At 37.3% G+C, this 16,690-nt stretch overlaps 1 protein-coding gene across 2 annotated transcripts in view; it reads right to left on the bottom strand.

Moving 5' to 3' along the window:
- Nucleotides 1-16,690, bottom strand: part of LOC143041052 (uncharacterized) — a 41,060-nt gene that overhangs the window by 5,505 nt on the left and 18,865 nt on the right. For both annotated transcript variants that reach the window (XM_076212679.1, XM_076212680.1), the window contains exons 3-5: nt 7,723-7,854; nt 2,676-2,810; nt 273-372 (exon numbers count right to left, since the gene is read on the bottom strand). In XM_076212679.1, the coding sequence (XP_076068794.1) occupies nt 273-372; nt 2,676-2,810; nt 7,723-7,854 (367 nt within the window). The remainder of the gene's footprint in view (nt 1-272; nt 373-2,675; nt 2,811-7,722; nt 7,855-16,690) is intronic.

The raw sequence follows: 16,690 nt of genomic DNA, 5'->3' as shown, positions 1-16,690 counted from the left end.
AGCAAAACTGAAATTAAGATGAGAAATATAAATGCAGTGGTGTTGGGAGATCTCAGTATTAGAGTAGGAAATAAGCCAGTAGCTAGAGCACTAAGGAGGCATGAGGGGTATGAAGACACTATATCTCAGTTATATTAGAAGTATTAAATGTAAAAGAAATGCCCTGTTTAAAGTATGAATATGGTTAACTCGGTATATGAATTACATGTTCTAGAAAGAAAGCATGGGAGAGATATTTTAAACTAAATAAATGTTATCATTGACAAACTTACTTTTATCTTCTGGTCTCCATCTGTATTTGTTGAGAAGGAATATGAAGCCAAAGATGAAGGCCACCACAAATGCTGCACTGAACCCAGCCAAGAACTTGTACTGATAAGAAATTATAAATGTTAGAATGAAACATGTACAAAAGTGGCAGTTGCTGACAAATCTGTCAAAATAAACACAATGTGAGGACAGAGCCTTTATTAGTATGACATTTCACCTGTTACAGCCTTTTCTAGTACATAGTCATAATACACATGACTGAGGTTAAATAAGAGGAACAGGGAGGGGGAGGTAGAAAGGGGGGAGTCACTGAATACTAGGAAAGGTTAAGGAGAAGGTGAACCATGTCTGGGAATAGGAAAGGTTAAGGATAAGATGGAACAATTGACTAGGTGAAGGACATTAGCTCACAACCAAGGAACAAAAGGAAGAAAAGAAGAAGGGTGAGCAATTGTCTACTGAGGATGGACAATGACATTGAGAAGAAAAAGGGAGTTTAGAGGGCAATTAGGGATAGGTTAAATTTTTGTTGGATATTAAAGGAATCAGGTGGGGTAAGATATTAAGCATTCCACTATTTTGTTCAATTGTGTTGGTTCCTTGTATGATATCTGCTTTCAAACATTTTCTATGGGTCTTGTTAGGCTCACATATCAGAAGTTCTGCATTTTCCCAGTCCATCAGGTGGTTGCTACTGTGTGTGCAACACACATGTTGATGTCACCAACATGTGTGTTGCACACAGGAACAGTAGCAACCACAAAACATTGTACTAATAAAGGCTCCATTCTCATGTGTTATTTATTTTGATAGAATGAAACATACTATGTATTAAAAGACATAAAGGAGCATGTCCCTAATTTTCAGAAAAGTTTAAATTCCAGAATTATTGAAGCCCTGATGCTTATTTAGGCTCTCTGGGTTAAATTGTTTCCTGTTAGCTGGTGACTTTCTCCAAATTGTAATTTCCACTCATAAAGAAATGTTGATAACCTTTTAACTAGTACTACTCCCTGCTCTCATTTTCTTCCTGTCCACATTTCCACCTTGAGTTTCATTTCTCCTTTCAATTTACCTCTCCTCATAAAAGGTATTGACTGAAACTTTTATGTAATCAATATTTTAGAGACTTCAGCAACATCCCTGTGGAACAAATCGATCAGCACTCTTTTGTGAGTGAACATAAATTTCCACTCAAATAAGAGCTGATCATTTGTAACTTCAGCTATTCCTAGGGACCAGTGATGGATACCTGCTTGTGGTGGTCCTGCAATATGGACAACAGAGCTGTCCATTTTCAAAACTCATTAACCCTCTCATCTTCTAGAGGTGCAGCACTGAGGGGCTGACAATCTGTTTTCAGGCTGAACCCAAGATCTCTCTGTATCAACTTTCCTTACTCTGAGAACATCAGCTTCTGAAAGGTCCTTAATTGAGTCATCCATGATGATTGAACCAAGAATGGCATGTGCAGAACCACCATGACCCCAAACAGCTTCTCCAAGCAAGACCATGAACACAATTCAAGGGTCCACCTCAAAACTCCCAGTTCCTCTACTTTACAAACAACTCAAACTCTCTCTAGCCCTCCTTGTACTTCCACTATGACATCCATCCTTTCCTATACTATATCCACTTGATCACTCAAATTGTTCCCCTCGCCATCTAAGAATGAAGAAAACAAACTCCTCATCTGAAAAAGTACAACAAATAGTATATTATGTAGATTGTATCACACCTGCATTCTTATCACAAAAATGACACCAAAGCAGTAGCATCTTACACTCAAGACATCTCAACCAAGAGGTCCAAGATGAATCTCACCCCAGCTTTGCATCAACCCTATAATCCAAGTCCATAGAAGCACCCCACTCAGCCCTATATGACCCTAACTCCTACAGAGAACAAACCAGACCTCACTGGAATGAATGGTTACTGGTAATTCTCGAATTCCACTTTCACATAATTCACCTCTTGCCACAAGTAAATGGAACTGGGAATAGAAACCATGGTAACACAATTTTCCCACCCCCTTCCCACAGAATTTAGCCCTTCATTTTCTAACACCATAGCACTGTAACATTTTAAAGAAATTCATTATGGTTAATGTCACACTATCTTATTCAACTCATGGATGGATCCTATAGTGAAAGAAAATGTTGGTTCATCGACCAAAGTCTATGATACATATGATTGTACTGAAGAATCATGAGCTACACTGTCTACACTAGTGAAAATTACTGGTAGATTTTATATACAAGCAAATCAGTCTGATAAACTTGACAAGAAAACCAGGTAACATTCTGCATTCTAATGGTAGAAAGTGTTTGCCAAAGCTGGCGGAAGGTCTTAACAGTACAATTCTATGCTTCACTGGCACTTAAAGCACCAACCAACACCCTTACCTTGTAAACCTCCTCCCAGAGGTCTGTGGGAGGAGCTGGTGCCACCTCAAGCATCACGGGAACTGCGTGGATCTTGTCGTCAAGACCCTGGAGCACACACAAGTGCTGCCCAGCATCCCGTTGAATTGACAAACACTGAAACACAAAAGTCATTATAATTTACCTGAATCATCCAATACTTCAACTTCTTCCTTGTGTAGGGGGGTTTTCCTTGATTGAATGAAATTGTCTAGTGGCAGTCAGAATAAGTGTATATTAACATTTGCTGATTTGATCTCTTGTGGATGTGGCTGTGAATATCATAATTTTTTGTGTATTTGCAGGTTTTCATGGGTCAGTAATTCTTCCCGTTCACACACCACATACTGTCCCACTTTTGGCTTTGCACTACCACCGCTGCAACTCACTCTCATAATAATCACTGTCGTGTCTTCATCTTTAGTATTTATAATTATTTGTAATTTATGTTTTCTAGCTTAAATTTCATGATGGCCTACAAGAAAGTAACTAAACCAGGGAATGGGGGGGGCTTCCCAAAATTTCCTTCCCTGGTAGAAATGAAATACACTAACAGTCAGTAACAATCGGTTAAAACTAATGAGTATAAGTTCTGGCATTCTGACCATGTCACCTTCCTCGCTCCTCAAAATAAGGACGCTTGCACTCGGCCTCGAGTCATTTTTTATCTCATGCACTTTTTCACTATTTGCCAAAAAACACATATATACCCTCACTTGGATCTTTTTATCATTTTGTTTTCAAATTCCATTAATAAAATCGGATATTTCAGATACAGAGTACGTAAGCATGGCTTACATGAAAACCTTGATTATCACAAACACAGTCAGGTGGTGGCCAAGAATTTTATTCAGTACTATGAAGGAAATAGACAATCTGTAGAAGAGCAGCTACTGTCTGGCTTGAAGAGGGAAGCTATGGCTAAAAGGAAGGCTTCTGCCAATTATCAAGACTAGCCTTCTGTGGCACACAGGGACTAGCTCTGTGTGGACATCGTGACTCAGGCCCGTTGTCTAAAAAAAGGCCAGAAGACAATGATGGAAATTTTCGAGCAGCTTTATGGTTTAGGCTTTATGCTGGAGATCAAGCTCTAAAAAAGCACATTGACACATGTGCAAGAAATGCAACCTACTTGAGCTGGAATATTCAGAATGAAATTATCTGTAGTCCTGGGAAGCTAATAAGAGACAAGTTAGTTGCAGTTGCCAATCAAGCAGGCATGTTTATGGTAATTGCAGATGGTACCATTGATTCTTCTGTTAAGGATCAACTAGCCCTTCTGGTAAGATATGTAGACATGAAGGGAAATATCCATGAGGACTTCCTAGGATTTGAGGAGGCCACTGATGGAACTGGCAATGCAATAGCAGAGCTAATTGTTTCCAAACTTAAGAAATATGGTTTGGATCTCAGCCTTCTGAGAGGTCAGATGTATGATGGATGTGCAGCAATACAGGGAGAGACAAACAGTGCTCAAGTGCACATTAGGCAAATCTACAAAAAGGCAATTTTCACCCACTGCAACAGTTATGTCTTCAATCTGGTAGTGTGCCAAGCTGCAAAGGTGAAAGATGTCAATAACTGTGTGGGTACGGTTAAGGAAACCACGAACTACATGAATGCCAGTGCCAAGAGGATGAGAGAATTTTACACCAAAGTGTTTGAACAGAAGCAGTCTTCAGCATGTGGGCAATCTCACTAGATGTTGTTGTCTCTCTGTGAAACCAGATGGTCTGAACGCCATGATAGTATTATTCGTTTCAAGGAATTCTACCACTTTGGAAGAAATATGTGACTAGAAAAATCACATAGCATCATCAAAGGCTTCACAAATGCTAGATGCCATGACAGCACATCAATTTGTAGTGGCTCTCTGTGTATGTGAACGCTTTAGTAAGCTATTACTGTCAATATCAGTACAGCTCCAAAATCCCAAACTCGACATACTCCAATATGCCGAAGAAGTGAATAATCTCCTGGAGACATCCATCCGAGCTAGTGCCGAGGAGGACTTCCATATAATTTTCGTGGAAGCTGAAAATCTGTTGGGTGAACAAATACAAGTGCCACGGCAGTGTACAAAGCAAACCAAGAGGTCAAATCTAGAAACACACGAACCTGAATCCTACTTTAGGATTTCAGTTTTCTTGCCATACTTGGATAACCTGCTACAACAAGTACGAGAACGATTCGGCACTCACACCCAGACAGCTCTACGCCTGCAATATCTTATTCCAAAGTATGTTAGCAAAACCACATTTGATCTGCCTGGAACGCTGGCAGACCTGTATGGGGAAGTTGAAAGATGGTGCCATAAATGGAACACAAAGTGTAAGTTGCAGAGTAATGAGAGAATCTCAGCAACATGCTCAAAAGTCCCAGCACTTGAAAGCCTTGGTGTGTTTTATCCCAACATATTCCAGCTCGTTAAGATTCTTTGTACTCTTCCAGTCACATTAGCATCAGCTGAGTGTAGTTTCAGCTGCCTGAGAAAATTAAAAACATACCTCAGGTAACAATGCACGAAGATTGTCGGGTCTGGCACTCGTGAATATTCATATGAGTAAGGTGCCCAATGAAGAAGAAATCATTGCTGAACTAGCTTCAAAAGCTCGCGTTAGGAAAATGTGCATCAAACTTTAACAGGCAGCAGCATGCATCGATATAGTTTTAAATAAACGTTAAATTACATTTTGCACTTAAATGTTTCATGTTAATGTATTATGTTAACATTCCAGTCCGATTCAAATGTTTTTAGTTTATTTGCAATTTTGTTTACTAATATTTATGTATTTTGAGACAAAAACTGTGTAGTTATTATTTTTATTACACAATATTTACTTACAAGCATATTAAACAAAATAAGTTTGTACGTATTACTGTACTTCAGACACAATCATAACAGTGTACTTTCTAATTATTCACCTTCAGTATTCACCTTCAGTAGAGGTCATTTGATACCCTTCGGGTAATAAGACCTGTATAATTTCTTGATGACTTTTCTTTTGGTGTGGCAACCCTTTTGGCCCGTGGACTGGTTAATACGAAAAGCTATATTGGTAAAGGTCTGACCGGTTCTCCCACTCCTTGGCAAGTCTTGTCTTGAAGGTTTCTAGTGAGGTAGCATTTACAGTGTGTTGCGATAATCTATTCCAGACTTCCGAAACTCGAGCTGGAAGACAACCTTTTCTTGGACCAGGCTGATGGTGTATTTGGACTTTCAAGTTGTGTCCTCTGGTGGCTGTATTTAATGCCTTCCCACATGTTGAGCATTCCTTAGTGTAGTGTATGTTGTCAATATTCTTGAGGATCTTAAAAGTTTGAATGACATCCATTCGTAGTCTGCAGAATTGTAGTGTTGGAAGTTGAAGGCTTGCTAGTCGCTCAGGATAGGAGAGATGGGACAGTCCCTGCACCAACCGTGTCGCTCTTCGCTGGACTTGTTCCAGCATGTCTTTGTCCCTTTTCAGAGTTGGACTCCAGATCACTGAGGCATACTCTAGATGTGGTCTGATTAGACTCTTATATAGATGTAGAAAGGCTGTCTTGTCCAATGCCAAAAAGGTATGCTTGAGGGCTCCCAGGATTTTGTTCGCTTTATTGACCTGTGCCTGAATGTGTTGCGAGAACTTCAGCTTGTTGTCTATAATGACACCCAAGTCCCTTTCCTCTGTTGCCACGAGTAGCGAGTGCGGTGGGTTATTGTTCGATGACATCTCGTAGTTCCTCTGAGGGTTGTTAGGGCCCAAGTGCATTACTTTGCATTTCTCTGGGTGGAAGAGCATTTGCATCTTGCGAGCCCAAGTTTGGAGCTTGTCCAAGTCACCCTGCAATGAGTGCTGGAAATCTTCGTGTGCTATTATTTGGAATATTTTGGTGTCATCGGCGAACATAGAGATGTAATTGTCTAAGAGGTCTGGCACATCGGACACAAACATGGTAAATAGCAGGGGTCCCAACACCGAGCCCTGAGGAACACCACTGGTGACTTTGCACCAATCTGACAGAGAGCCATTGACATTCACACACTGTTCTCTTCCTGTATTTTCTTCTACAAACAGATCAAATTAATTCTAATTTATTTGGTAATAAATTATATTATTAATTCAGTCACTATAATAACCATAAAATTATTTGGAATCATGCATGAGGTTTTGTTTATATAACTAAAACATCCCACAGTCTATTTCAAATACACAGAAGTAAATAAAAGTGACTTGCATCAGATTTTTTTCCTCGCTTCGACTTTCATTTTCATGACCCACGAAAAATATTCCTGGGTCCGCCCCTGGTACCAAGTACTGTACTCAAGATCTTGTGTCCTGTCAAACGTCTAAAGACTGAATGTTTTAGAATTATATTGTTAAAATTTGTGCTTGTAATGTATACATTTTACTGAATGTGATATCTCTGAGTCTATATTTTACTGTTTAACGTATATGTATCCACATGTGTCTTTATGAGTACATTTTTTTTACTGAAAATATAAAAGTAGTTTCAATATATTCGATTATTGGAATATGGTACATTGATCTATCTTACTGTATATTACTCAATTTTGGCTCCTTGGAATAAAAAACGTTGTCGTTTTGGATTCTTTATTGGGGACAAGTCTTATTCCAAGTACGTGCCTTCTGCGTTTTCTGAAATGATTGGTTGAAGACCTTAGCCAGCATAGGACTGAAACGGTGGACTAGAGCTCTCTTGATGAGGGATAAAGAGAGGTATATTAGGGGAATTGTTGAGGATGTTGAGTACCAATACAAATAACGTCAGAATTGTTTACCGAGCCTTCAATTGTTATAATCCAGACAAGCTTAGAGGTAAGCTGAAGGCTGAAGGTAATCGATTAATCGAGACAGTTTTAACTTCAGCCCGGAGGATCTACCTTCACTCGAAACAAACTCGACAATCTTCAGCCAGAACAAAAGGATTGTTCGCCATAATTTCAACATCATTTCACCAGGCTTGAATGAATAACTTATGCCACAAAGTTGATAGGCTTGAGGAATTCCGACAAGCAACTTACCGGGAAGGTGATGGAGCTTCCGTCTTTGCTAACGACGATAGTCTCGAGAGACTGCTTTGGCAGCAGTGCCTGACCCTTGCTCTGCAGCAGCCAGTACAACACGTTCCCTTCACCCGGGCATGTCACCGTCCACTGGCAAGACAGCACAGAGTTAGTCAAAAAGATAAATTGGACAAGCAAATGAATACCTTAATAAACATATACATGGACATTAAAATATATAATGACTTGAAAAAGATGTGCATACACACACACACACGAACATATACATATACATACACACACACACACACACACACACACACACACTTACGTCGGACAGACGGCGAGGATTGACGTCCTGAAGAAAAAGTGAAATTTTCGTGGATCTCAACGCAAAGGAAGTACCTATTGTATTTGCAGGGAAGGGGATTGCTCGTGGTGTAGTGGGAAAGTGAGGAAAAAGGAGAAGGGGAGGGATTACTGAGGGAAATGGAAGGAAATGAGGAAGGAGAGGACTTGGTCCAGGCAGGCAGACGCCATGTAAACAAACGCGGGCCGGATCAATTTAGTGACGATGAAGGGTCTAACAAAAATGTAAAGATTAGAAACATAGATATGACCAGCACAATAGAAGGTGAGGATAATAATTTCCATGGATTTAATGAGGGGGGGGGAGCGGATACCAACCTCCCCCGACTGGCAAGACTAGAACAAAAACTTGAACAAATGACCGAACATTGGGAGAGTAGGTTCGGTAGAATATTATAAATTGCGCAAAGGGTTGAAAGATTGGAAGAACTAGAGAAGGCGAACAAAAACTTAATAAGGAAATAGAAGAACTAAAAAGACAGTTAAAAGAAGTAAAAGAGGAGAATGAAGAATTAAAGAGGAATTATAAAGAAAACAAAGAGGCCATAGCTAAAGAAGCTAAGGGTTGGAAGACAATCCAAGACAACAGTAAAGTTGCATTTACTGACATAATTAAACAGGAAATGAGAGAACAAACTGAAGACTCAGTTACTAAAGTGATGAGACAGAAGGAGAATATAGTAAGAGACTTAGCAGATAAAAAGAAATGTATGATTATATATTAAGAATGGAAGAGAAACACAACCCAGATAGACCACAAGAATCAATGAGGAAAATGAAAAAGTAAGCAGATTTCTAGAATTAGTTCAGGAATATGAACCTGAAATCATGAAACAAATTGAAGAGAAGTTTAGACTCGGAAAGTATAGTACAGATAAGACCAGACCAATTAAGATTAAATTCAGGTCACAAACGATGGCAGAGAATATCTTATCAAAAACAGGGAAACTAGCAGCAAGTGAACAATATAAAAAGGTATGGATAAAAAGGGAAATGAATAAAGAGGAAAGAGAGGAGGAAAAAATTAAAAGACAACAAGCTAAGGAAAAAAACGAGAACAGAACAGAGTCAGAAAAAGAGAAATTCTATTGGAGAGTAGTGAATATGAAAGTAAGGAAATTCGAAATACTAGAGAAAAACAAAAGGGAAACAGAGAATACAATGGAAGTGGCAGAAAACTAAGAGTGTCTTACACAAACATAGGGTGCCCGGACAAAAGGTCCCCGGACAAAAGGTCCCCGGACAAAATGTCCTGAAATCTGCACCCCTGGGACAAAATGTCCCCAACGGCCTAGGTGGGTGGTCAAAATGTCCTCTTTTTTTCTAAAAATTTGTCATGTGTTTTACTTTATTCCTTTATATATATATATTTTTTTTTTTTATGAATTTTTGTTTTTTAACTTTTTATTTTTTATATAGGCATACAATATAAGTTCAATAAAGCATGATTGTGTGCTGTAATTGTACTCATAATTTGCGGAATGAAGATTTAAATAAATTACAGCAATGGTCTGAAAAGTGGCTAATGATTGATGGGTTGGGTCGTGTATAAGATATTTAATAAAATATCAAATATCAAATATTATTGTACTTTGTGTTTATATATAGAGATTCTCCTGAATTTAAGGGTTGTTATAAAACCACAATTAACTATGACTCAAAATGTATAAACAGTTGATAAAAATCAATATTTGTTGAAAAAAAAATGGGGACCTTTTGTCCTAAATATTGGGGACATTTTGTCCCGGGGGTGCAGATTTCAGGACATTTTGTCTGGGGACATTTTGTCCGGGGACCTTTTGTCCTACATTCAAAACATAGATGGATTAATTACAGGATTGAATGAGCTGAATGATTATCTGAAGGAAAAAGAACCGGACATAATGGGAATTGTAGAAACGAAATTAAAAGGTCCACTACCACCCAACAGTGTAGGACATGACGCATACAATTATTGGATTAGAAACAGAGAGACAAAGTAAGGGGGTGGAGTTATGTTCCTGACTAAGAAGGATATAAACGTGAAGTGTGTCACATATGTAAAGAATACAGTAGAGATGATTATGATCGAAGTGGAAGACAGAGATAAGAAGAACAGAAAGTTTGTGATAAATTATGTGCCTCCAAAAACAGCCTCGTGGGAAGAGAGTGAACATAAAAGTATGTTAGAGGACCCAAAGATAACATTAAATAAGATAATGGAAGATGGAGGAAGATTAGTTATAATGGGCGACTTTAATTGCAAAGAAGTCTGCTGGGAAGAGATGACAGTAAAGGGTGGAGACGGCTCATGGGGAAATGTTCTACTCGAGATGATTATTGACCATACAATGACGCAGTGGATACAGGAGAACACTAGGTATAGAAATGAAGAAGAACCATCGAGACTAGACCTAATAATCACATCTGAACCTAGAATAGTAGAAAAGATTGAATATAAGACACCAATAAGTAAAAGTGACCATATACTGATTGAACTGGAACTAAATGATGAAAAATACACGAAAAGAAATGAACAATATAGAAAAGGAAGAATGATGTATGAAAAAACAAACTTTGATAAAATAAGAGAATTCTTTCAAAAAGAAAACTGGGAAGGAATATACAAAGAAGAAACAACAGTGGAAGAGAAATGGAATATTTTGACAAAAATTTATAAAAAAGGAGTGGAAAAGTATGTCCCAAGACAAAAACAAGAAAAAGAATATGTAAAGTGCTGGTACAACAAAAGTTGTAGGGAGTTAAAAGACAAAAGAGACAAAGCTTGGACCAAATGGAAAAAAGACGGAAGACCTGAAAAATGGAAACTATATACTTGTTATAGAAATAAATATGTACAAGCGTGCAGAGAGAAAAAGAGAAAATATGAAAAAGATGTCATAGAAAAATGTAAAGATCAACCAAAACTATATTACATATTTGTAAACAGCAAACTGAAAAACAAACAAGATTTGGAGAAATTAAGACAAGGAAGAGTTGAATACACAGAGGAAATTGAAATGGCGGAAATTATGACCAAGCATTTTAAATCTGTGTTTACAAGGGAGAACATACAACCTGAAGAGATCGAATGGAAAGAGAAAGTCCCCCCTATGAAAGAAATAGAAGTAACAAAGAATGAAATATTGACACACTTGGGTAATTTTGATGTCAGAAAATCGCATGGGCCAGATGAAATAGCAAACTGGATTCTGAAAGAATGCAGGAATGAACTAGTAGACAAAATACATAGCATAATAAACAGTTCCTTGAAAGAAGGAGAAGTCCCAGAATATTGGAAAAAAGCAAGTATAGTACCTATATATAAAGGGGGAAATAAAGAAGACCCTACCAACTATAGACCAGTCTCTCTAACAAGTACTATAGCAAAAATATGTGAAAGAATTGTCAAAAGTAGATGGGTAAGATATTTAGAAGAAAAAAAAAAGTGCTAAATCCAAGGCAATTTGGATTCAGACAAGGAAGATCATGCGTCACCAATTTAATATGTTTCTATTCAAGGCTAATAGATATAATACAAGAAAGAGATGGATGGGCTGATTGTGCATTTCTAGACCTAAAAAAAGCTTTTGACAAAGTACCACATAAGAAGTTGCTGAAATTAGAAACTGAAGGAGGAATACAGGGCAAATTGCTTAAATGGATGGAAAACTTTTTGCAAGAAAGAAAAATGAGAGTAGTGATAAGAGACAAACACTCAAACTGGGATGAAGTAATAAGCGGTGTTCCACAAGGAACAGTTCTGGCCCCAATAATGTTTGCTATATACATTAATGATATGGATGACGGAATTGAAAGTTATATGAGCTTCTTTGCAGATGATGCAAAACTGTTAAAAAAAAAAGTGAACACGGAAGAAGATTGTGAGTCACTACAGAGTGATCTAAATAAAGTACAGGAATGGAGTAGGAAGTGGGAGATGGAGTTCAACACTAAAAAGTGTAGTATAATGGAATTTGGAAAAAGCAAAAACAGAATAACAGGATCATATAAATTGGGAGAAGAAGGAATAAAAAAAGTAGAAAATGAGAAGGACCTGGGAGTCATTGTTATGAATAATATGTCACCTGAGAAACATATAAATAAGATTTTTGGAGAAACTTATAACTTAATAAGAACAATCAAAGTGGCATTTACATACCTGGATGAAGAAATGGTGAAGAAAATTCTAATCACTCTGATAAGACCAAGACTGGAATATGCAGCAACGATATGGTCACCAAGTACAAAAAAATGTATAAAAAAACTTGAAAGAATACAAAGAGCAATTACAAAATTGGCACCAACACTCTCAAAACTATCATATGAAGAGAGACTAGCAAAACTTGAACTACAGACACTAGAGCAAAGAAGAGAGAGAGGAGATTTGATAGCTATTTACAGAATCATGAAAGGCATAGAAATTACTGATAGAGAGAATCTGATAAAATGGATAGTAGAAATACAAGAGGACATGGAAAGAAAATCAAGAAAGACAGCTATAGAAGAGATGTGAAAAAGAACAGCTTTCCTCACAGAGTAATAGACAGTTGGAACAAGTTAGATGAGAAAGTGGTGTGTGCAAAAACAATATATAAATTTAAAAATAGTTTAGATAAAATGAGATATGAAGACAGGACCCTACGAGCATAGCTCCCCTTCCCGTAAAATACAACTAGGTAAATACAACTAGGTAAATACAGGAACAAGTTAGATGAGAAAGTGGTGTGTGCAAAAACAATACATGAATTTAAAAATTAGTTTAGATAAAATGAGATATGAAGACGGGACACCACGAGCATAGCTCCCCTTCCCGTAAAATACAACTAGGTAAATACAACTAGGTAAATACACACACACGACTCGGTGGTGCAGTTGGTAGAGAGCTGAACTGCTAGGATGGTGGTGCCCGTAGTACTTGGTTCGAATCCTGCCCAGGGCCGAAATTATTTCGGTACCGCTGCGCTTCGGGTCGTTACTCTGACTCTCGTGGGCGGGTAGTTGGGTGTGTGTGTGTGTGTGTAAGGTCATAGCATTACCCATAGATCGGACCTACGAGCTCTGACCTCTCTTCCGGGAGGGAAATAGCTGTCGATCACGACTCCAACACGTGATCCAAAGACCAAGTGAAAACACACACACACACACACACACACACACACACACACACACACACACACACACACACACACACACATATATATATATATATATATATATATATATGTATACACACACACACACACACACACACACACACACTTCAACGAACGGACGGCTTAGAGGACGTTCTGAAGAAAAAGTGAAATTTCGTGGATCCCAAAGCAAAGGAAGTACCTATTGTATTTACAGGGTGGGGGGGAAATTGCTCGTGGTGTAGTGGGAAAGTGAGGAAAAAGGAGAAGGGGAGGGATTACTGAGGAAAATGGAAGGAAATGAGGAAGGGGAGGACTTGACCCAGGCAGGCAGGCGTCATGTAAACAAAAGGGGTCCTGACCAGCTGAGTGATGATGAAAGGTCTAACAAAAATGTAAAGATTAGAAACATAGATATGAGTAGCACAGTGGAAGGTGAGAATAATAATTTCCATGGATTTAATGAGGGGGGGACGGATACCAACCTCCCCCAACTAGCAAGACTCGAAGAAAAACTTGAACAAATGACTGAACATTGGGAGAGTAGATTTGATAGAATTTCAAAAATGGCTGAAAGGGTTGAAAGATTAGAAACACTAGAGAAAGCAAACAATAACTTAACTAAGGAAGTAGAAGAATTAAAAAGAAGCTATGAGTTGGAAGACAACCCAAGAAGACAATAAAGTAGCATTCACTGACATAATTAAACAGCAAATGAAAGAACAAACTGAAGACTCAATTATTAAAGTGATAAGACAAAAGGAGAATATAGTAAGAGATGTAGCAGATAAAAAGAAATGTATAATTATATTAGGAATGGAAGAGAAACACAACCCAGATAGAACCACAAGAATCAAGGAGGAAACTGAAAAAGTAAGCCGATTACTAGAATCAGTTCAGGAAGATGAGCCAGAAATAATGAAACAAATAGAAGAGAAATTCAGACTCGAGAAATATAGTACAGACAAGACCAGACCAATTATGATTAATTTCAGGTAACAAACGACGGCAGAGAATATCTTATCCAAAACAGGGAAACTAGCAGCAAGTGAACAATGAATAAAGAGGAAAGAGAGGAAGAAATAAGGAAAAGACATGAAGCTAAGAGAAAAAACGACACCAGAACGGAGACAGAAAAACAAGAATTCTACTGGAGAGTAGTGAATATGAAATTGAAGAAATGGAGCATAACAGAGAGAAACACAAAAGAAACAGAGAATACAATGGAAATAACAGAAAGTTAAAAGTATCCTACACAAATATAGATGGATTAATAACAGGACTGAATGAACTGAACAAATATCTGAAAGAAAGAGATCCGGACATAATGGGAATTGTTGAAATAAAATTAAAAGGCCCACTACCACCCAACAGCATAGGACACAATACATATAATTATTGGATTAGAAACAGAGAGATAAAACAAGGGGGTGGAGTTATGTTCCTGACTAAGAAGGATATAAGCGTGAAGAATGTCACATATGGGAACAATACAGTAGAGATGATTATGATAGAAGTAGAAGATAGAGATATGAAGAGCAGAAAATTTGTAATAAACTACGTGCCCCCAAAAACAGCCTCGTGGGAAGAGAATGAACATAAAAGCATGTTAGAAGACACAAGAATAACACTAAACAAGATAATGGAAGATGGAGGAAGAATAGTTATGATGGGCGACTATAATTGCAAAGAAATATGCTGGGAAGAGATGACCATAAAGGGTGGAGAAGACTCATGGGGAAGTGTTCTACTTGAGATGATTACTGACCACACAATGACACAATGGATCCAAGAGAACACCAGGTATAGAAATGAAGAAGAACCATCGAGACTAGACCTAATATTCACATCAGAACCTGAAATAGTGGAAAAGATAGAATACCAGGCACCAATAAGCAAAAGTGACCACATATTGATTGAACTGGAACTTAATGAAGAAAAATATATGAAAAGAAATGAACAATATAGAAAAGGAAGATTGATGTATGAAAAAACAAATTTTGATAAAATAAGAGAATTCTTTCAAAATGAAAACTGGGAAAGAATACACAAAGAAGATACAACAGTAGAAGAGAAATGGAATATTTTGACAAAAATTTATAAAAAAGGAGTGGAAAAGTATGTCCCAAGACAAAAGCAAGAAAAAGAGTATGTAAAGTGCTGGTACAACAAAAGTTGTAGTGAGATAAAAGACAAAAGAGATAAAGCATGGAACAAATGGAAGAAAGACAAAAAAACAGAAAAATGGAAACTATATACTTGTTATAGAAATAAATATGTACAAGCGTGCAGAGAGAAAAAGAGAAAATATGAAAAAGATGTCATAGAAAAATGTAAAGATCAACCAAAACTATATTACATATTTGTAAACAGCAAACTGAAAAACAAACAAGATTTGGAGAAATTAAGACAAGGAGGAATTGAATACACAGAGGAAATTGAAATGGCGGAAATTATGACCAAGCATTTTAAATCTGTGTTTACAAGGGAGAACATACAACCTGAAGAGATCGAATGGAAAGAGAAAGTCCCCCCTATGAAAGAAATAGAAGTAACAAAGAATGAAATACTGAAACACTTGAGTAATCTTGATGTCAGAAAATCGCATGGACCAGATGAAATAGCAAACTGGATTTTGAAAGAATGCAGGAATGAACTAGTAGACAAAATACATAGCATAATAAACAGTTCCTTGAAAGAAGGAAAAGTCCCAGAAGATTGGAAAAAAGCAAATATAGTACCTATATATAAACGGGGAAATAAAGAAGACCCTACCAACTATAGACCAGTCTCTCTAACAAGTACTATAGCAAAAATATGTGAAAGAATTGTCAAAAGTAGATGGGTAAGATATTTAGAAGAAAAAAAAAAAGTGCTAAATCCAAGGCAATTTGGATTCAGACAAGGAAGATCATGCGTCACCAATTTAATATGTTTCTATTCAAGGCTAATAGATATAATACAAGAAAGAGATGGATGGGCTGATTGTGCATTTCTAGACCTAAAAAAAGCTTTTGACAAAGTACCACAAGTTCAACAATAAAAAGTGTAGTATAATGGAATTTGGAAAATGCAAAAACAGAATAACAGGATCATATAAATTGGGAGAAGAAGGAATAAAAAAAGTAGAAAATGAGAAGGACCTGGGAGTCATTGTTATGAATAATATGTCACCTGAGAAACATATAAATAAGATTTTTGGAGAAACTTACAACTTAATAAGAACAATCAAAGTGGCATTTACATACCTGGATGAAGAAATGGTGAAGAAAATTCTAATCACTCTGATAAGACCAAGACTGGAATATGCAGCAACGATATGGTCACCAAGTACAAAATTTTTTATAAAAAAAACTTGAAAGAATACAAAGAGCAATTACAAAATTGGCACCAACACTCTCAAAACTATCATATGAAGAGAGACTAGCAAAACTTAAACTACAGACACTAGAGCAAAGAAGAGAGAGAGGAGATTTGATAGCTATTTACAGAATCATGAAAGG

The sequence above is a fragment of the Oratosquilla oratoria genome, chromosome 30, assembly GCF_046742065.1.
Source record: "Oratosquilla oratoria isolate Oo_2021 chromosome 30, ASM4674206v1, whole genome shotgun sequence".
Taxonomy (NCBI): Eukaryota; Metazoa; Arthropoda; class Malacostraca; order Stomatopoda; family Squillidae; genus Oratosquilla; species Oratosquilla oratoria.
Note: the sequence above shows the minus strand (reverse complement) of the source record. Positions and strands in the feature narration are given on the sequence as shown.